Raw genomic sequence first — 22,231 nt, 5'->3', positions numbered from 1 at the left:
GAATGGGCCTAGAAACTCGAGCTCACTTCGGTCAGTTAAAGTGATCTCCTGGGGCGCCTGGGTGGCTCAGTGGGTTAAGCTGCTGCCTTCGGCTCAGGTCATGATCTCAGGGTCCTGGGATCGAGTCCCGCATAGGGCTCTCTGCTCAGCAGGGAGCCTGTTTCCTCCTCTCTCTCTCTCTGCCTGCCTCTCTGCCTACTTGTGATCTCTCTCTGTCAAATAAATAAATAAAATCTTTAAAAAAAAAATAAATAAAAGAAGAGAAAAATTAAAAAATGTTTAAAGTGATCTCCCATGGTTTACTCCTTTATACAACAGAACATTACCTACATGTACATCTAAACCCTTCCTTCTCTCCGACTATTTCCTAAAATGCAGGCCCATTTCCTTCTAATATCTGAATTTCTCTCAAAGACTGTTCACAGACAGAAAGCTGATACATATTAAATGCTTCCCGGAAACATCTGAATTCTCTATTCGCTGCATTTGATTTAGGCTATAAAAAGTCACGTGCAGATTAAAAAGTGAACACTTCTTACCACTGCGGGAGAGAAGACAGCCAGAATGCTAGAATGCACAGGCCAACTCGAAGCTGCTCTGGAGCTTGGGGAGCCACCACGGGCCCCCCGCCTCGCTTCCTGGCCGGCCCCCGCCCCATGGCCATGCGGGCTGGCTGCTGCGGCTACTCTCTGGGACGGAAACACAGGAAGCGCCCTCCTCGGCAGCCACTGGGACACTGCAGGCCCCACGGCCCCTTTTTCGGCCTGCTAATTCTAGGCCACATTAAGCAGAGCTGAAGAGTCACAAAGGTCAACAAAATTACCGAGGAAGTCTGGGGATTTTTAAAGCCAGTGCACAGTGGTGATCAGCGGTCTGTTGGATTGACTATAACAAAACTCCCCAAACTCCCCTCTACATGACTTTATTCCCCGGCCTGGCACCAAGCATGGTAGGGCAACCCGAGTCTCATGGTACCCCCTGACTTCCCACCTTCTCCAGGTCAGGGTCTCCTGGGCAGAACTCCGTGATGTACCCCAGCAAAGCGTATGACCCACGAGCATATCTCCCAGGAGGTGCGGGGCATTGGCCTTTTGGTTTTAATGTATCCGCATCCTCCCTGAATTAAAACCAATTCAGAGCCAAGGAAAACACCAGATGCCATGCATTTTGCCCAGTCAGTGCATCTGACAGGGCTGACAAGAAGCAAAGATACTTGAAATGTCCTTTGCCACCCTTTGTTGATAAGAGTTGGGCAAATATTCCTAAACCAGCACGCAGACCATAACTGGCACCCCAAACCCAAGCTTCCTGGAAATTCTGGCCATAAGGACTCCAGTGAGGAGTATCATTTCTCTTTCCCTTCGAAGGCTGAGGGTAGGAGGATTCCTGGCTCACTCAGTGGGGAGTATGTGATTCTTGATCTCAGGGTTGTGAGTTCAAGCCCCACACTGGGTGTAGAGATTATTTAAAAATAAAATTTTAAAAATCTTAACACCCCAAACAACAAGGCTATGGGGACCCCCAGGCTGAAGCCATCTCTGGGCACTAGCTGTGCTGCCTAGCAGACACCCCTGACTACCCCATGAGACCAGTCACCCCACCTCCTTTCACTGGCGCACCGACAAGGTCTTCAGTCATTAGCACTAGGCCACTCAACCAGGACACATCTTGAGCTGAGCTCATCTAAACCAGCAGTTGAAAATAAATGACCTTCCCTTAAAAATGTGTCATGGAGGGCGCCTGGGTGGCTCAGTGGGTTAAGCCGCTGCCTTCGGCTCAGGTCATGATCTCAGGGTCCTGGGATCGAGTCCCGCATCGGGCTCTCTGCTCAGCAGGGAGCCTGCTTCCTCCTCTCTCTCTGCCTGCCTCTCTGCCTACTTGTGTTCTGTCAAATAAATAAAAATTAAAAAAATCTTTAAAAAAAAAAAATGTGTCATGGAGGTTCGGCAATCAAATGACTGCTTTGCAAACTCCCACTTCCACTGGAGGCCAACCTTCACCTAGTACCATCCTGCTGGAAAGTTGGCCAGGCATCTGCATCCCTGGAAACGACAGCTGGGCGCCCACTACCTGCCTGATGACTTGCAAAGTGCTTCCACACATGTTGTCTTACTTGTGTCTCACCTCAGCTCTTGGTGGTTGGGGGTGGGGGGGCTAGACCCATTTTACAGATAAAGAAATTGAGACCCAGTGAGGAGAAGGACTGGTTCCAAATTGCTGCTCTTCCTCTGAGTGCCTGCCTGGGCAAGGCCACTCCAGAAACGCTTGGAGCTTGTGTCCCAACCCTCTGAGGCTAATGCATTCTCATTTCCCCTTGGCAGAGCTGAGCAAGAGGGGTTTTTTCATCCCTCCCAGGCTTATTCCTGCTACCCAGAGGGACAGGAGAACTAGACCCGAAACAGAAGTGGCTCGGTGGGGCTCAGATGGCACCAGGTATTCTGTGCCTCCGGGAGGAAAGAGGCTACAGGGGATGTGGGGGAAGAGGAAAAGGGGAGGAGAGAGAAGGAAACACGATCTGAGGCGTGTGCTGGAAAAGCTGCAAGGAAAAGTGGGAGGAGAAAACCCCAATCGACAGCACAGGCTGGGAACCACCCCTGGCAAGGTTTCATCCTTGGGTCCAGTGCCTTGGCGAGGCAGGGTGACGAGAGACCACTCACTGTCGGAGCGTCGGACCCGGCCTCTGCACACACAGCCTTTCCCCTGAGTGAAGCAGTGCCAGGAGGACGGATGGCAGATCCTAGCAGCCAGGTCACCATGGGCACACGGGGACAACACTAGTCATGGCGCCAGCCTCGCAGGGCACCAGTGCCCGGGAGAGAGCCGAAGCTGTGGAGATCAAGGAGGGTGAAGGAAGAGCCTTGGTCTGGGACTCGGGTGCTTTCTGAAGGAGACCCAAATTCACTGGTTTGGCATGTACTCTTGGGAAAGATGGGAGGACTATAAAAGAATCAGATTAATTACTCAAACTCAATAAGTACTCTGGGATGACAACTACGAAGCTGAAGATACCAAAATACATTTCTAAAGACAAAGATGGGCTTTATCAATTCCCATCTCTTATTGCAAAGCTCTTCTATAGCCCATTTCCTTAATCCTTGCAAATCAAATGCTGTCCATGATACCCTTCCAGATGCAGATTTCTAAAGTGCAGAGGGGCACCTGGGTGGCTCCGTCTGTTAAGTGTCCGACTCTTGGTTTTGGCTCAGGTCATTATTTCAGGGTTGTAAGATCAAGCCCCATGTCAGGCTCTGTGCTGGACATGGAGTCCACTTAAGATTCTCTCTCCCTCACCCTCTCCCACTTCCTGCTACGCATGTGCTCTCTCTCTCTCTCTCTCCAAAAAAATAAATAAAAATAAAAGTAATTTAAAAAATAAAGTGCAGGAAAACAAAAGGAAGCAAACACATCAGAAGACCGGATGTGGGAAGCCACTGGTGCTTATGGACAGCAGCTACCTCCAGATGTCCCCACCTACTCCACAGAGATCCCAGTTGTGAAAGTCCATTGACAATGACCCAGGCGTGGTTCTTGGGCCCTGAGAAATCCACTGCTCTAAGTCAGGCAGCCTGGAAGCACTGGACATGCCCAAAAGCTCCTGCTGCTTTCTCTCCTTTCATCCATAGTCTGTGGTCCCCAAACTGGCCTTCGCCTCCATCTACCTCAAAGTAATCTCTCATTCCAGCTGCAAAGGACATGGTAGCTAGCAAGAACCCTCTAAAGAAGTTGGCCAATCCTATCACTGGTCTTTGAAGCCATAAAAAGAGTGAGAGGACAAGAAAGGAGAAAAGTCTTCAAAGTTAAGCAGTCCCTTCACCTTGGCTACGTTAATGGGAATCTCCTTGAACTTGGGTAAAATAAAAAGAGAGATGAGCAGCTAAGCAATTCCCGGCATGTAATCAGTCTTCTAGGGCAAATCTGTCATCATTATATTTTTTAGTTGGATTCCAGGGAGCAGCCAACATTTCAGGGCAGGAGGTCAGAGCCCAAGGGGACTAGCTTCTTCCTCTTCAATGAATAGGCTTCAGATGAAAATAAATTATCCAGCCCACCTTCACCAGTCCTAAAATCCAAAGCATTTTCAATAGAAGTAGTGGTTTGGCAACCCTGAAAGCCCCAAGCGAATGCATTCCTGTCTCTGGACTTGCATATGGGAGACAAGCACACTTACAGGTTAGAGGAAGAGAGAGCAGGGTTGGGGTTCCTCTGTGATGACAACCATTTATTGTCAATAGGGAGAAGAAACAAATCACTCAAAAAAAAAAAAAAAAAATTCTACTTTCACTCCCTTCCCCCTCTATTTACAACACCATAGGAAATAGAACTAAAAATTCAGCTTAGAGGACATGCACTATTGCTCAGATGAACCCAATCCATAGCAGATGAGATCAAACTCGAGAGCATCTTCTTGGCCACCAAGGCCTCGGGCCAATCCAAACCTTGGGGTGTTACTGCGAACCTTCACACGCCGTGTTGATCTGAACCAATGGCCTTTGGAGCCAACCAACAATTTAACTGGATTTGGAAAGCATTTACCGGCAACAAATGAGAAATGATTGCACATGTCTCTGAGCCACTGGGCAGAAGAAACGCCACTTCCACGAGCTACGCCCCAAGGTTTGATGCTCTTGAAAATGAAGAGGGAGCAACTCCACTGTTCATTTATCCAAAGGCTGGGACTCATGTCCCCTCTGTGGTTCCAAGCACTACTGGACTATTTCTAGAGGAAGGGGAACAGGCCTACGAGGAGCTATGGAGAAGCCAGATACCTACTGTGGGTCTTCATGCACATCTATCCTGCAGCACAAGGTCAAAACAAGGGACAGCTGAAGAGATTTGGAAGACAATCATCGCATTTCTCATAAAAGCAACACAGAAAGGAAAACAAACGTCAAATGTATCAGAGAGCTATCCCTCACAGTCGCGTTGATAAACTTTCCTAAACCCTTCTCGAAAGCAGCTCAAGGTGAAAGTGTGCCCGGGTGACAGCAGAGCCACACTCACTTTCCTAAAAACTGCTGGAGTTTGGCAGACCCAATTCTCTGAACTGAGAAGCCAACCGGAGATGACCCTGGGTGCGGGGATTTCCAGGTCACGGACTCCTCCCCCAACCAAAGGGGTTGGCCTTGGCCTCCACTGCCCAGGAGAGGGGGTGTGGCCTAAAGCTGACTCCCCAGAGACCCACCCACCCAGCTGGTGCTTCCAACCTATGACTCCTACTCACGAAGGGGCCCTCCTTCCTCCCTTCTCCCACCTTCACACCTCATGGCAAAGGGAGAGAGCTGGGGGAGAAGACACAAAAGAGCCTACATTCACGATTTTTAAAAACCCTTCCAATCATAGTTCATATTTAAAATTGCTCTGGTACAATAGCTAAACCGGAGATAGCATGGTGAGGCTTTCTACTTTCCTCCTTTAGGAACCTGAGTTAAAAAACGAAGAAGGCTTACCCATTTTTGAAATAGAGGACATGGGCTCTCTGAAGTCCTGTTTCTAGGAAAAAACCTAGTTCTTGATCGTGGGGAGCAGGGCCAGGCTTAGGGCTTCTGTTTTGAATATTGGTAAGTATTACCTGGAAGGGGAGAAAATCGGAAAACTAATCAGATCCACATCCAAGCCTAATCCTTTCAAACCACATCTCTAAACGCGCTGCACGGCCTGATGGATCAGTTTCCTCGCGCCAGCATCGGTGCATGGGGACTGGTGCAGAGGTGGGCGCGAAGACTAGGAAAGCTGGGGTGTGCCCGGCTCTCCTGGCACGGAGGGCTCAGGACTGAAGGGTGCTGAGGGGTACACAGTGCCAGCAGAAGCACTGAGGCGGAGGGGCTCTGCTAGGTGCCAGGATGTGGCCGGAGAGGGGGAGTAAGAAACAGGTCCTGGCAACAGGCAGGAAGAGTCATCGTCCACCAATGGGTGAGGTCACAGACAGGTGGGCCAAGGCTCCAGCCCTAAGTAAGCTTGATGAACCCAAGGAAAGCTAAGCTGAGAAGTGCCGTGACTGGCACTGGCCCCGAAATTCCCCAGGGAGGGCGAGCTCTCTAGTCCAAAGTCAAGGCCTATGGACTCTCAAGGAGACTTCGGAGAAAAACAAACTAAGTTCTCTCTCTCCCAAAACTTGATCTTTTGTCAACAGATGATGAGCTTGTAAAGGTCTAAATGTTTAGCCCCACAAGAAAGACTGCCAACAAATCAGGAGAAAGACCTTCAAGTCGAGTGGGTTACAGAGAAGTGTAAACACATGTCTACTATTAGAGGTTACCCGCTTTATGCGGCAAGTGAAATAAAGCATTTATCAAACAGAAGCTCCTTGCGGCCCATTTAAAAACCCTACACGTGTTCTCCAAACATGTTGTCCCCATCTGCTGAAAGTCAGCAGCCCTTCAAAGACCCAGCTGTAAGCCAAAGCTCAGACACTCTAGAAGTCTCAGAAGTATTCTCCATGTGGAGTTGAAGCAATTGCTGGTTCTCTAACTTTTAAGCTTCAGGAAACAGCAAAGAAAGTGCACAATGAACAGATGTTGTGGGATGAAATCCAGGTGAGCAACCCTTGCATTTGAACTACAGCCCAGCATCTTATCAAAACTGCCTGGCTCCTTCCCGACTTAGCACTTGGCTCTGCGAGTGCTAAGCAGTAGGTGTTCCTCATACCCCATGTGAACTGTCATTTTGGGCTTTACTGCAGGTTCCTCCCCAACACATCCTCCAAGAGCTGCACATGCAAAGAGCACAGTCTCCTGTAAGTCTCTCTCAGGATGATCTCACCCATAGAAATCTCTGAAGCCAGCTCCCAAAGTTATCCTCTCTACTACAGACTTTCCTTCTGAACACTAGACTCATACATTCAACTGCTTCCTTGTCATCTCCACTTGGAGGCCCAACACTTAAACCTTTAAAAAAAAAATTAGCCTTCATTTGCTTTCAAGAATAGTTTTTAATTTTTAAAAATACTGTGATTACTGTAAAGCAAAGCCAGTTCAGAAAGAAAATTAAAAATCATCTCAAAATTCCATCACACAGAAATAACCAGGTAACATTTATTTAACAATAATTCAGGTATCTCTATACATACGTATCAGGGAAAGAAAGGTAAAAGTCATTTTCCAAAAACTGAGATTGTGTTTCATATGCCAGTTTTAAATGGAAACCATTACACTTAATTTTAATTAAATTTAACAGGAGAAACTAAAATGTGACCAAAGTAATCACTCAACTTCAGAAAAATGTGTTTTTTTACACAGAGTCATTAAAGGTATGGGCACTTGTCTTAGTTAAAAATGAATCTTGTATTTATTATATGTATATATGTGTGTGGGTGCATGGAGAGAGTATAGATGTAGATACAGATATATTTTAACAAATTAAGTCTTTTGCTCCATAAAAGTGAGATGTCTTACCACTATTTAGTTTTCTTTAATTTCTTTCAATAGTGATTTGTAGTTTTCAGGGTATAAGGTTTGCACTTCTTTTTATTATTCCCATGTATTTTCATCTTTTGATGCTATTATAAACGAAATTGTTTTCTTAATTCCATTTTCTGGTTGTTAGTGTAGAGAAATAAAAGTGTAGTTTTTATACCGACCTTGTATTCTATATTCTTGCTGAAATCATTTACTAGTTAAAATTGGGTCTGTAAATGTGAATTCCTTAGGATAGTCAATATACAAGACCATGCCATCTGCAGACAGAGATAGTCTTACTTCTCCCTTTTCAACCTACATGTCTTTTATTTCTTTATCTTGCCTAATTGCATTGGTTAGAACCTCTACTACAATACTAGAAAGAAGTAGAGAGCTCAGACATCCTTGTCTTGCTCCTGATCTTAGGGGCGAAATACCCAGTCTTTCACTATTATATATGTTGTTAGATGTAGGTTCTTCATAGGTGCCTTCTATCAGGTTGAAGATGTGAACTTCTATTTCTATCACGAGAAACGGTACTGGATTTTGTCAATGCTTTCTCTACCTCTACTGAAAATATCATTATAATATGGGTTTTGTCTTTTATTCTACTGATACATTACATTAATTGATTTTCACATGTTAAGTCAGCTTGCATTCCTGAAATGAAATCTTGCTTAGTCATGGTATATAATCTTTTCTATATGTTGTTGGATTTGGTTTGCTGATATTTTGTTAAGAATATCTGCATCTATATTCATAAGAGGTATCAGTCTCATAAAATGAGTTAGGGAATGTTTTCCTCCTCTTCTGTATTCTGGAAGTTTTTATAGCATTGCTGACATTTCTTCCTTTAGTGTTCGGCAGAATTCACCAATAAAGTCAACTTGACCTGTAGTTTTCTTTATGGAAAGGCTTTTAACTACAAATTAAATTTAATAGACACAAGAATATTTGGGTTATCTATTCCTTCTTCAGTGAACTTCAGTAGTTTGTGTCTTTCAGGGAATCTTTTTTTTTAAGTGATCACATTTATTGGCATAAAGTTGGTCACAATTTTCCCTTACCACCTTTTTTTTTTTTTTAAAGATTTTATTTTTTAGGGCATCTGAGTGGCTCAGTCGGGTAAGTGTCTGCCTTTGGCTCAGGTCATGATCTCAGGGTCCTGAGATCAAGTCCCATGTCCATCTTTCTGCTTCTACTTCTATGCTCACTCTCTCTCAAATAAATAAAATCTTAAAAAAAAAAAAAAGATTTTATTTTTTTAAGTAATCTCTACACCCAACATGGGGCTCAAATTCACAACCCCAAAATCAAGAGTCACATGCTCCACTAACTGAGCCAGCCAGACACCCCTCCCCTCACAGTCTTTTTTTTTTTAGAAGTTTTTTTTTTTTTAATTTACTTGACAGACAGAGATCACAAGTAGCAAAGAGGCAGGCAGAAAGTGAAAGAGGAGGAAGCAGGCTCCTTGCTGAGCAGAGAGCCTGATGAGGGGCTTGATCCCAGGATCCTGAGATCATGACCTCAGCTAAAGGCAGAGGCTTTAACCCACTGAGCCACCCAGGTGCCCTCCCTTGCAGCCTTTTAATGTTTATGAATCTATGGTACCATCTCCTCATCTTGGGTGTTGGTAATTTGTGTCTTTTCTTTTATTCTTTTCAATCTTGTTAATAGTTTACAAATTTTATGGATCTTTTCAAAGAATCCATTTTTAGTTTCACTGATTTTCTCTGTTTATCTCTTTTCTATTTCATTGATTTTTGTTCTGATCTTTATTATTCCCTTCCTTTTGCTTGCTTTGGCTTTAATTTGTTCTTTTTCTAGTTTCTCAAATTGGAAATTTAGACCATGGATTTGAATTATTTTTCCTAATACACATTTAATGCTATAAATTCTTCTATATATTTTGTTTTAGACATTTAGAAGCTCTATTATTAACTACATACACTTTTAGAATTGCAGTGCCTTGTTGATTGACTCCTTTCTAGCGTACCTTCTCCCTTTATTGCTTGAAAATATTCCTTGTTCTAAATTCTACATTCTGATGTAATAATCACCCTAGCTTTGTTTTGATTATGGTTTACATGGTATATAATTTTACTTTTTGTCAACTTAAATATTAATTTTAAATGGTTTTCTTATAGATAGCATATATTAGGGCTTGCATTTTCATCTAATCTGAAAATCTCTTCCTTTTAATTGTTCAGACTATTTACATTTAATGTAACCATTGACAGGATTGGAACCATCTTGCTTGTTGTTTTTTTAATTGTCCCATCTGTTGTTTCTTTTTTTCTTTCTCATTCTGCTTAAAATATATATACATATATATATATATATATATATATATATATATATATTTTTTTTTTTTTTTTTTTGACAGAGATCACAAGTAGGCAGAGAGGCAGGCAGAGAGAGAGAGGGAAGCAGGCTCCCTGCTGAGCAGAGAGCCCAATGTGGGGTTCGATCCCAGGACCTTGAGATCATGACCTGAGCTGAAGGCAGAGGCTTTAACCCATGAGCCACCCAGGTGCCCCTCTCTCTTTCTTCTTTTTTGATGATTCCATTTCATTTCCACTAATGACTCGTTAATTATGTTTGTCTACCTGTCCATTCACCCATGCCCCCATCCTCCATCTCTTAGCTGCCCAAAGGTATATAATATAGCTCTTTAGTTTATCATGGTCTATGTTCAAATAATATCACACCAATTCATATATAGTATAAATGCTTTATAAAAATATACTTACATTTCTTCCCCCATCTTCTGTGCTTTGGTTGTCACACATCTTACTCCTATTGTATATTCCACAATATGTTTACTATTACTGGTTTAGGTGGTCAATTATATTTTTTAAAAACTAAAAATAAGAAAAAGTCTTTTATATGTATGCTCGTTGTCACCACTGATGATGATCTTTATTTCATTGTATATATCTTTATTTTCTTGTGCTTGAAATTTCCTTAACATTTCTTGTTATGCAGGTCTGTTGCTAATGCATTCTTTCAACTTTTGTTTGTCCTATAAAAAAAACAAAGTCTTTTGTCTTCTTTCATTGAAGGTGTTTTGAAATTTTTCATCCAGCACTTTAAAACCATCTCTCTTATCTTCTAACTTGCATGGTTTCTAATGACAAATCTGCTGTAACTACTAGCTTTTATCCTTCTGTATTTAAAATTTCATTTTCTCTGGCTTCAAGATTCTGTCTTTGATTTTCAATAGTTTAACCACAATACATCTAAGTGTAGGTTTCTGTTTATCCTGCTTGGGGTCCTCTGAGATTCTTGGATATGTGGTTTGTTGTGTTTCATAATTTTGAAAAACTCTCAGCCATTTTCTCTTCAAATAGTTCTTCTGTTTCAGCTTCTCTCTCCTCTCCTTTGTGGACACCAAATACATATTTTTTTCTGTATTTCTTGGATGCTGTTTTGGTTTTCCCCACTCTTTTTTTCTTTTCCTTTTGTGTTTCTATTTGAATCATCTCTACTAACCTACAATCAACTGAAAGATTTTTTCCTTAGCTATGTCCAGCATTCTAATAAGCCATCAAAAAATTTATTTATCTTGGGGCTCCTGGAGAGCATATGACTCTTGATCTTGGGGCTGTAAGTCTGAGTCCCATGTTGGTGAGGTAGAGATTACTTAAAAATAAAACCTTTTATTCAAAAGATTTATTTATTTATTTGAGAGAGAGCGAGCACACACACACGTGAGAATGAGGAAGGGGCAGAAGAGAATCTTCAAATAGACCTCCTGCTGAGCTTGGAGCCCAACATGGGGATCAGTCCCAGAACCCACGAGATCCTGACCTGAGCCAAAACCAGGAGTAAGATACTTAACTGACTGTGCCACCCAGGTGCCCCAAATACGAAATCTTAACAAAAAAAGTTTCTTCATCTCTTATATCATGTTTTATCATTTCTAGCATTTCGGTTTTACATTTTTATAGTTTCCATCTCTGCTGAAATTCGCATCTCTTTATGTATGTTGTATACTTTTTCCACAATATCCTCTAATGTACTATTTTTAAAAAAATATTTTATTTATTTGACAGACAGAGATCATAAGTAGGCAGAGAGGTAGGCAGAGAAAGAGAGGAGAAAGCAGGCTCCCTACTAAGCAGAGAGCCCAATGTGGGGCTCAATCCCAGGACCCTGGGATCATGACCTGAGCTGAAGGCAAAGGCTTTAACCCACTGAGCCACCCATCTCTAACATACTATTCATTAATATTTTTAAGCTCCTATCTGATAACTCCAACACCTGGGGCACTTCTGGGTTTCATTTTGTTTATTGCTCCTCGCAATAGTTTGTGTGTGCACTTGTGTATATCTCATACTTTTAAATACAATGTTTAAGATTGTGTGTAGAGAATGAGGATGAGGTAAATAATATTTATACCTGAAAATGGGCACCTCTTTTCATCTATAAGGCAACAAATGTGAGGGACTGAGTCAATCCAGTCAGTAGTTGAAGTTGGGCTGGGCTTTGCTGTTTTTATAAATTACCTCCCTACACTGCAGACTTCAAAGTCCTCAAGCAGTGGGCTACTGACTTGTGCTTACTGTGGGACCGGGATTCTGGAGGGGTTTTCTAAGTGTTTCTGCTCCATCCTATTTTCAGCAGTCCCTGTATGCTTGGACTAGAGGTGATTTCTCTCCAAATTCATGCCCCTTTCCCAGCAGTATTCTACAGTTACTTGTTACTTGGTGCTTTGTTACATTGCTGGTGGTGGGAGGGAGAAATTCTTGGATTTTCCTGGTCCAGCCTCAGTTTTAGGAAGGGCCTACATACCTAGACCTCAGGGATGGGGCTCATCTTCAAGGGGCCCTTTCTGGGCCTCTCCCTCCTAGCTCCTAGAATGTCTTCTGGGGGCAAGAACCACTTAAATTCCACTTCCAGGAAAACTCTAAGCATGAGTAAAGCTCCTAGAAGCCCAGTGTCACCCCCAAAACATAATTTTCTAGTTATCCCATCTTAATAAATAACATCATCCACTCAGATGCCCAAATCAGACCCTGGGTGGGAGGTAGGGAGGTAAAGTTTGAAACCCTGCCACTCTCTAATCTATTACCAAGTTCCTCCTAATGATTTCTCAAAATGTCCGTATCTATCCATTTCTATAACAATTACCTTCACGGAAGCTACAATCACTTCTTGTGAGATTTCCACAATAGTCTCCTAAATGAACTCTCCATGTCACTTCGTGCTCCTTTTCTTCCTTCCCACTTTCCACAAGAGGTCTGAATAACTTTCTATAACACAAACTGGGTCATGCTGCCCCTGTGATCTTTCTCATACTTCAGGTGTCACCTTGATTGTCACCCTGTTGGAAGGGCCTTCTCTTAGGTGGAAGGGCCACCTAACATCACATAGGCCTACCTCTATTATTCCCTCTCCCAGCAGCCCAACCTATTCCTTCACTGCATTTATCAGTGTATTTTTTTTTAACTTGATTACTGACTGTCTCCCTCTGTGGTGCTGAAACATCCACAAAGTCAGGGCCACATCTATTTCACTTATTAATAACGTTCAAGGTCTACTGCGATGTTTGGTGCAGAGTAAGCATTCAATATACATAATAAATGAATGAAATACATGATGAATGAATGAATGAATTTGCAAGACTGACCAGAAACGCAGGAAAAAAAGCAGTAAGAAAGTAACCTACTCTGCACTAGGCACTATGTAGGCACATAGGCTCTCTCATTTATTCCCCCACAAAAAGCCACTCAGACCTATACTACTCCCCTCGCTGCACTAAAGGAGGAAGCAAAGCTTTGCTCCACTGGGTGAGTCCCCAAACTGCATGGTAGCAAGGGTTAGAGTCAGTGCTGAAACTCACGTCCACCTGACTCTGCAGTCCAGCTCCTTCCCCTTTGTCCCATCAGTCTGCCTTTGCTGGCAGAACAAAGCCCAAAAGACAAGAGGTCAGAGCTGCCAGGATGAGGTTATAAATGGGAAGAATGGGGAAAATACAAGTGGGGAGGCAGAGAGAATAGCTTATCTCAGGGTTTAGCCTTAAGCCTAAACATCTTGGATTTCATCCCTTCTTCACAAAGAGCCTCTAACACATGGGCCTGGGCAGGAGCACTGTTTGGCAGTGTCGAAGCCACCACTTGTTCTGAGGATAAACACTTCCCTGCAACAGGACTGCCAACAAGCATCCTTAACATGCGCGGCCCGCTTTGTCAAAAGCATATATGCAGTGACTAAGGAAGCACGACAGCAAGAGGGGCAAAGACTTTAGGTCCCAAGACCCAGGTTCAAAGTCAGGTTCTGATACCCCTCACCACTTGTGGACTTAGGACAATTCCTTCAATCTCAGACCTTCACTGTCCTCATCTGTGTAATGGGGATAATTATATCTGATAAGATTGTTACAAATTGTAAGTGGGAAACTTAATGAAGATATAAACATTATAATCCTTAATGGAGGGGCGCCTGAGTGGCTCACTTGGTTAAATGTTGGCTCGGGTCATGATCCCAGAGTGCTGGGATCGAGTCCTGCATCAGGCTTCTTGCCCATTGGAAAGCCTGCTTCTTCCTCTGCCTGTTTGTGCTCACTCTCTCTCTCTCTGGCAAATAAATAAATAAAATCTTCAAAAATAATAATAATCCTCAATGGGGATATATTAAAGAGTTACCTTCAAGTAGGAACAAAAAAACTTTTATTTTTTAACATGGTTTTAGAAAATCTGGAGATTGGAAAAAAGAATCTGGAGATAGGGGGGCGCCTGGGTGGCTCAGTGGGTTACAGCCTCTGCCTTCGGCTCAGGTCATGATCCCAGGGTCCTGGAATCAAGCCCCGCATCGAGCTCTCTGCTCAGGGGGGAGCCTGCTACCTCCTCTCTCTCTGCCTGCTTCTCTGACTAATTGTGATCTCTGTCAAACAAATAAGTAAATTCTTTAAAAAGAAAAGAATCTGAAGATAGGGAGATAAAAGGAAAACATGAAATAGGCAGGAATAATAACAAAAATCATTCCTCTGCCACATAGTCATACTCTTAGAAAAATGAAAAGAATCAACTCTATTTTTGTAGAATTCAGCATTGTGGCTAATATTCCTGTCTTTACCCTTGTCAGCCTTCAAAATTCAGCTCAGGTGTCCTCTCCTTCAGGAACCATCCCTGAACTACCAGGCTGGTCCACCAAGACACTTCTGTGGGCTTGCAGAGTCCTCTGAGTGTTCATCACCAAAGCATGGCCCACACTGGTTATAGGCCTGGGTCTTTGTTAGATCATATGTGTCCTGAGGACAGGCTCTGTGGCTTTTTCATTCCAGTGCCCCTGATATCAAGCACAGTACAGAACATAGACAGCACTCAAAAGGGGTGCCTGGGTGGCTCAGGCGGTTAGTGTCTGTCTTCAGCTCAGGTCATGATCCCAGGGCTGGGATCCAGTCCTGCATTGGGCTCCTTGCTCAGCAGGGAATCTGCCTCTCCCTCTCTCTCACCCTCACCCCTGCTCATGCTCTTGCTCTCTCTCTGAAAAAAAAAAAAAAAAAAAAGGGACTCAACAAATGTTTGTGTAAGTGAATTAAAAAATCAGAAGCATTGCTATATGTGAAAATGTAATTTAAAAAATAATGATCCTATTCATAAAGCAATACAAATAGAAAAACCTGGGAATAAAATAAACCCATTAAAATCTGTGAAACAAAAGGTCTTGCAAAATGGAAAGAGATATCATGGTCATAGATGAGTGAAGACTAAATATAAAAATTCTCCGAATTATGTATAAGGTTCATAAAATCCAAACAATCCCAACAGGATTTTTTTAGAACTCAAGAAAATTATTCTAAAATTCACCTTGAAGTATCATCAGAAATGAACTAAGGATATTCTGAAAAATACAAGTGATATGTAGTTACAATCCTTTCAGATGTTGAAACCAGTCATAAAAAAGTACTTATTGAATGGTGTCATACTGGTACAATATAAGATCAGCAAAACAAAATAGGAAAGCCAGGAATTACTACTGTATCTAAAATTTTATTAAATTACTTAAAATATATGATAGCAAATGTAAAAAAACAGAGATCATCTTAAAGTGGTAGTGAAATTTGAGAAAAACATTCATTTAGAGTCATATCTAGTGTCACACAACAAAATAAATCCCAAGAAGTTTTGGAAGCTAAAAGTTGTTTTGAAAATATGGAAAAGGATTGAAAACTTTTTAAATCTTGGAGGGAGTCTATCCCAATATTTCAGCTTTAAAACAATGAAATAAATGTAAAAAAAAAAAATCAGGTTAAACTATATACAGATTTAAAATGTATGAGCAACTTAAAAATGTAAATTTAGTGACTGAGAAAATACTCAGAGCAAATATGATTAAAGAGTTAACATATTTATGATGTAGACTTTATTCAAATTGTCAATGACTTCATCCAAAAACTGGACAGAAAGTATACACAGACAAGAACGGAATATAACATAAAGTTACCATATGAGCCAGCAATTCCACTCCTAGGTATATACCCGAGAAAAATGAAAGCATTGTCCACGCAGAATCTTGTATATGAATGTTTGTTGAAACCTTATTATAAGAGCCCAAAGGTGGAAGCAACCCAAATGATAAATGATAAATGATGAATGGATAATTATACCCAATGCAGCATATCCACAAAATCACATATTATTTGTCAGTAGAAAGAAATGCAGCATTGGGACATGCCGAAGGAGCCAGTCATAAAAGACCCATGATGTGTGGCTTTATTTGTATGAAATGTTGAGAATACACAAATCTGTTCAGACTAGGGGAGATCAGAGGTAAATGAAGAGTGAGTGCTAGTGGGACAGGTTTTCTTTTTGAGGCAACAAAACCGATCTGGAATTAAATATTGGTGATGGTTGTATGACTCTAAATATATTAAAAAGTATTGAATTGTGTACTTTAAATGGGTGATTTGTATGGTATGTGAATCCTATCTCAATAATGCTGTAATTCAAAAAGAAATGAAATATAAATCATAAGCAAACAGATGGGGAAAAAATTCACCCTGACTGATAGTAAAAGAAATGTAAACCAAAATTGCAAGCAAGGCACCACTGTCACCTAGCAAACCAGCAAAATAACATTTACATAACAGCAACCCCGTCAAGAGTGCAAAGCGACCACTACCCCCCTGCACCACGCCAAAGGGAAATGTTGGCATGACTCGTAACAAGCAAACGGGACACAATATGTACTTAAAGTGAATGTCAAAAATACCTCCACTTGTGAGAATCTGCCCTTGGGGAACAATGACAGTAAGGGGAGAGTTAGCCGAAGGAAGGCAACATCAGCATTATTTACAACAGGTCGGACCCAACAAGAAGGTAATTATATCATAGAGGCCATGTACTTGATGAAATAGTGTATCTCCATGAAAACATTTTCAAGTGCTGACATAATGTTGAGTGAAAAAAGACAACACTCTTTAATGCTGTAAGATTATGAGGACAAAGACTAACCAAGGATGTACGAAAATTAAAAGAAGCTACTGTTCTTTTCTGGTTTCCAGACTTTTCTGACTCCGTTTCAAGTGCATGTGGCCCCCCCATCCCAGTCAGTCAGATGGCAGGCCTGGAGTCAGAGCACATTTACTGGCTGGTCGCTGGCTTGCCATTTCTTCAAGGAAGAACCTGGTCCCTGCTGCTTCGGTTCAAGAGGAGAGGGAGGGAACGGAAAGGACACGGAAGGCAGAAGCTTTGCCTTTATTTTGTCTCACACGTGAAAGCCCCAAACATGGCTGTGTGGATGCCTCTGCCATCAACAGCACCGAGCACTTCTCCTGGGATGTCTCATTTGAATTCAAGATGCACCCGAATCTCACCCACCAAGTCTGGCACCTCAGCTCTGTGGCCACAGCGAGGAGGAAAGGAGGCCAGGGCCTGACCATGCTCACCAGGGAGCAACTCCCCAAAGAACAGAGGAATTCCGATGGGGCCCGGCAATATTTGGGGACTGCCTGTTTCCCCTCAAAACTTTAGCCCTAAAACTGCCCGTCAAAGTCGATTGGTAGCCCATCATTTAGCGTTCACTTCTCTAAAATAGGGTGTGAAGAAGTGAACTGTCGGCGGAAGATGAAGTTCCAGCCTGGTCGGCTCAGGACAGCCATAAGCAGCTGGTGGGACAGAGATGGGATGATTTCATTTGCCAAAAGCAGGGCTCAGAGTGTATGATATTCAAGAGGGAAGTCATCGTTATTCCTATCACGGCACCATGAGAAGCTCCTTGTGGGGCAGGTAACTCTATTTACCATTGGCAGGACGCCACCATCTGAAGAGAAACAAATCAAGGACAGCCTGTGTCATTTCTAATCTAACTCAATTTGTCTGATTAAGTTGTTGTATATGCACAATTTTGGAAGTACCTTTTATTCCCCTTCAGAGAACAAACTATCAGAGAAAATTAGATGGTTCTATAACCCTAATAGAACAAGAACAACACTAAATAAATAGTTAATTGCCCTGCTTTTGTGTATTCAAATTTTCAAATATTTGAAATATTTCAAATATTCAAATTCGTGTATTCAAATATTCTTTGGCCCTGCCTCCACCTTCAGATGGGGGCGGGGGGGGCAAGAACACATGGAAATTTCCTATGGCAGCTGGCTCACGAGTTCTCTAGCCCCAGACAAATCAGGCAATATTAGCGCCCCCATGAGAACAGGAAGCTGTGGCACACAGAAATACACAACTGGACCAAGGTCAGACAGTTGGGGGGTAAACAGAAGCCCAGAGCCCAGATATGACATGGAGACTCTGGTGGGGGTAAGATGCTGTCCCATCAGCTTCTGCACAAGAGGGAAAACCAACTTCTCCCGAGAAAAACTACTCTGTAAATATTCGGTTAAAAATTATTTAACATTGGGGGGCACCTCGGTGGCTCAGTGGGTGATCTCAGCTCAAGTCATGATCTCAGGGTCCTGGGATGGAGCCCCACATCGGGCTCTCTGCTCAGCCAGAGCCTGCTTCCCCCTCTCTTTCCGCCTGCCTCTCTGCCTACTTGTGATCTCTCTCTGCCAAATAAAGAAATAAAATTTAAAAAAAAATTAACATTGGGGCACCTGGGTGGCTCAGCGGGTTAAAGCCTCTGCCTTCGGCTCAGGTCATGATCCCAGGGTCCTGGAATCGAGCCCCACATCAGGCTCTGGTCGGTGGGGAGCCTGCTTCCCCATCTCTCTCTCTGCCTGCCTCTCTGCCTACCCGTGATCTCTCTGTCAAATAAATAAATGAAATCTTAATTTAAAAAAAAAAAAAACCAGCATGTTTCTAATGTTCTACCTATATGAAATCTTCTAAGATGAAGAAAGAATCCACTGGCAGATGACACAAATGTCATCTGTCATGTCAGAACATGACAACAAAGCTAACATTTAACTGTTACTAACCACGTACCAGGAAGTATGTTAATTAAGCCACTCTATCCTCACCATAGCCTGATAGCAGTCACTATTGCTACTTTACAGATGAGGATCGTGTGGTGCACAGAGAGGCTGAGTAACTGGCCTGAAGTCCCAAAGCTAAAAGGTAGCAAATCCAGGATCTTGACACTGGCCATCACTCTACCACAGTGCTCTGCTCCCTCTCACAGCTTAAGTTAGCTGCCTCAGGGGTCAGCCACGGTCTCCCCCTTTCTGAAGAGTTATTGTCCTTCAGGTAGCAAACAAATCTATCATCAAACATTTCCACTATTCAGAGAATGGGGCTGCCTCAGAAACATGATTTTGTGGCTTCAGATCATGAGAAAATACTGACCATGACACTCCAATCTGTCCTCAAAAATTCTTCCCCGATTTTTTTCTTGCTAGTGAATGAAGTTAAGAACCAATACTAATAAATAAAATGCCAAAGGTCCTCGCCAACAGAAGTTTCTTCACTATGGAATGGCTGGGAAATGGAGGTAAACCAATGAGCAATGGCCTGTCCCCAGCAGAACCCATATAGGAAAAGAGTGTGCGGGATTTTCTAGATCCAAGGCGTGCCTACCCAGAAAAACAAAGCCCTATTTACCTAGGCTTGTCCCAGTCCATTACTTCTTTCATAGTCTATTTCCCTAACATTTTATTTTTTTTTATTTTTTATTTATTTATTTATTTATTTGATCTATTTATTTGACAGAGGGAGAGCCGGGGTGCACAGGCAGGAGGAACAGTAGAGAGAGAGGGAGAAGCAGGCCCCCCACTGAACAAGGAGCCTGATGCAGGGCTTGATCCCAGGATCCTGGGATCATGACCTGAGCTGAAGACAGTTGTTTAACCAACTGACCCACCCAGGTGCCCCACATTTCTCTGTGTGTGTGTGTGTGTGTTTTAAAGATTTTATTTATTTATTTGACAGAGATCACAAGTAGGCAGAGAGGTAGGCAGATAGAGAGAGAGGTGGAAGCAGGCTCCCCGCTGAGCAGAGACCCCGATGCGGAGCTCAATTCCAGCACCCTGGGATCATGACCTGAGCTGAAGGCAGAGGCTTTAACCCACTGGGCCACCCAGGTGCCCCCACATTTCTGTTTTTAATTTAGCATAATTCTTAAAAGTTATTTTAAGTTCAAATTTTAAAAAAAGGCCAAGGTGGTATCTACTACCTAGTACACCCCCATCTTGCCTCATAAAGACCTTAAACGCTCACCAAGCCCAGCAGTCACTTAAGGAAAGTGGTTTTTCTCTTAGACCTCCCATGAATCAACAAATGGCTTCTTGAGCACTTACTACAGTCAAAACAGATACTTGGTTCTATTAGTCTCTCCCACTACTAATATCCCAGTTTGCTGGACCTGGCGAGGACTGAAGTGGTTTCCCATAAAGGAAAACTCACGCTGGAAAATCGGAGCCAGAAATGTGAAAATCATCTCTACCCCCTAGGACTGTACCCAAGCCTGAGGCAGTTTCCTCACGCTACCAAGAGCTCGCTTGGCCAAACGGAGCGCTTTCTGCAGGTGAGAGTGTGGGAAAAGACACAGTATGCACTTGTGTACAGCGGCCTGGGATAATGACATGAGAGGGCCCTGAACTTGGTGTCAGAAGAGTTCTAATCCTAGCTTTGGTCCTAACTTCTCTGTGTCCTCCCTGTCTGGGCCTCCATTTCATCTTCAAATCTGACAGCCTCTGACACTGTCTCCCCAAAATTGCACATAAAAATCTCTTTTAAATCCTATGATCAGGGTACCTGGGTGGCACAGTTGGTTAAGTGTCGGACTCTTGATTTCCACTCAGGTCATGAAGTCAGAGTTGTGAGATCGAGCCGCGCATCAGGCTTTGTGCTCAGCATGGAGTCTGCTTGAGATTCTCTCTCCCCCTCTCCCTCTGCCCCTCCTGCTCATGTGCTCTCCCTCTCTCTCTCTCTCTCCAAAATCAATGAATCAATCAATCAATCAATCTTTTTTTAAAAAATGCTGTGATTATACAAGTCTCCTCCTCGATGGTCTGGCCAGAGAACCCAACAGTGAGAAGGTGGTTACACACGAACACAACAGGAAGTACATCCAGATCTGCCAGTCCCCGTGTCACTAAATACATGTGTAACAGACACGCCTCCTCTCTGCCAGCCAAGAGAAGGCAGCCCCGAGAGGACAGGGCTGTAACAAATGTTGGAGAGTAAGGTACAAAGCAAGGGCCCCTATGGGGCAAAAGGGCTGTGGGGTCAACAAGAACTGCTTCTCCCTTTCTAAGCACTGGCTATCAAGGAGGTATGTGATGAAAACAGTGTAGATTTTCAAAGCAGGCTGCACAATCATTTCTCTAAAGATCATACCACAAATTCTGAATAACCAAAAAATTCCTTTCTCAGAGCAGCTTTCTGATAGAACATTTTGGCAAGACAGTCGAGGATCTTCCTGAGTTCCCAGACATCACGACCCCTGACTTAGAAGCCATGCTGGTGTTGCCCAGGTTCCAAGCTGGGCCCATCACTCTCCCCTCACTGTCTCTGTGGCGCTCACCTGCACTCCCTGACCCTTACAAAGCAATTCTGATCCTTGTCACACACATCAACACACTAGGAGAAGACTGTCAGCCTGTACAGTGACAACGGAACAAAGCTAACCAGACTTTGGTAGCCCCTCCCCATTCTAATCCTCAGGGAAACAGAGAACCCAAACAATTGATGGGAAATAAGACTTGGATCATTTTCAAAGTCTCACAGGATTTCTCATCTTTTCAAATAATCTCACAGGACATGTCTCTGGGCAGAAAGGGGGGAATCTCAGTGGCAAGCCTTGGTGAGAATGTCAGGAAACTCTGCTGGGAGCAGAAATGACTAGAACCGGTTGTTATCAGTAAAATAAATAAATAAATGACATTCACATGCAGGGTTTCTGCATCTGGGCTAAGTCCCTTCATTTACATGATCTTTTATAATCCCCACCAGAACTCCATGGGGTTGAAACTATTCTGCTCTTTTCACAGATGGTAAAATTGAGGCTGAGATGAAGGAACAGTAAAGAGCAAAGATAAAAGGCAGCAATCCTTCTGAAGAGACAAGTTCAGAGCAGACAAGCCTCTAACCTCCTGTGCCCGAGGGTGTGGGCTCAGGGCTTCCTGCTCCATGTCTGCTCGGCTGGCCCCCCGTCAGCTGCTGGTTTCATTCCCCACCACAGGCAACCACTGACTGGTAGGAAGAAGCCACCCCAGATGGTCTCAGAGGATACACACTCACTCCAAGCAGGTCAGCTGTGAGTCCCCAGCAGTAACTTTCTTTTGAGTAACTACTGAAGTAAAGCCTCCCAAACCCCGGAGGAACGTTCTGTTGGCATCTCGTCCCCGTGAGTACAAATGAAGGCAGCCCACTGTGTACCAAGAGAGCACGAGTGACTGGCCAGCCTCGGGGCACACCGCCATTTCTGCTCTG

The 22,231-nt window shown here is 43.3% G+C and overlaps 1 protein-coding gene across 6 annotated transcripts in view; it reads right to left on the bottom strand.

Annotated features, from left to right (window-relative positions):
* The window catches only part of TTC7B (tetratricopeptide repeat domain 7B), a 247,450-nt gene that overhangs the window by 162,047 nt on the left and 63,172 nt on the right, over nt 1-22,231 (bottom strand). For 5 of the 6 annotated variants that reach the window (XM_059182508.1, XM_059182509.1, XM_059182510.1 and 2 more), the window contains one exon: nt 5,448-5,569. In XM_059182508.1, the coding sequence (XP_059038491.1) occupies nt 5,448-5,569 (122 nt within the window). Of the gene's footprint in view, nt 1-5,447; nt 5,570-10,147; nt 10,944-22,231 lie in introns of those variants that run through there. The other variant, XM_059182512.1, reaches the window with a different exon arrangement.

The sequence above is a fragment of the Mustela lutreola genome, chromosome 7 (genome assembly GCF_030435805.1).
Source record: "Mustela lutreola isolate mMusLut2 chromosome 7, mMusLut2.pri, whole genome shotgun sequence".
NCBI lineage: Eukaryota > Metazoa > Chordata > Mammalia > Carnivora > Mustelidae > Mustela > Mustela lutreola.
Note: the sequence above shows the minus strand (reverse complement) of the source record. Positions and strands in the feature narration are given on the sequence as shown.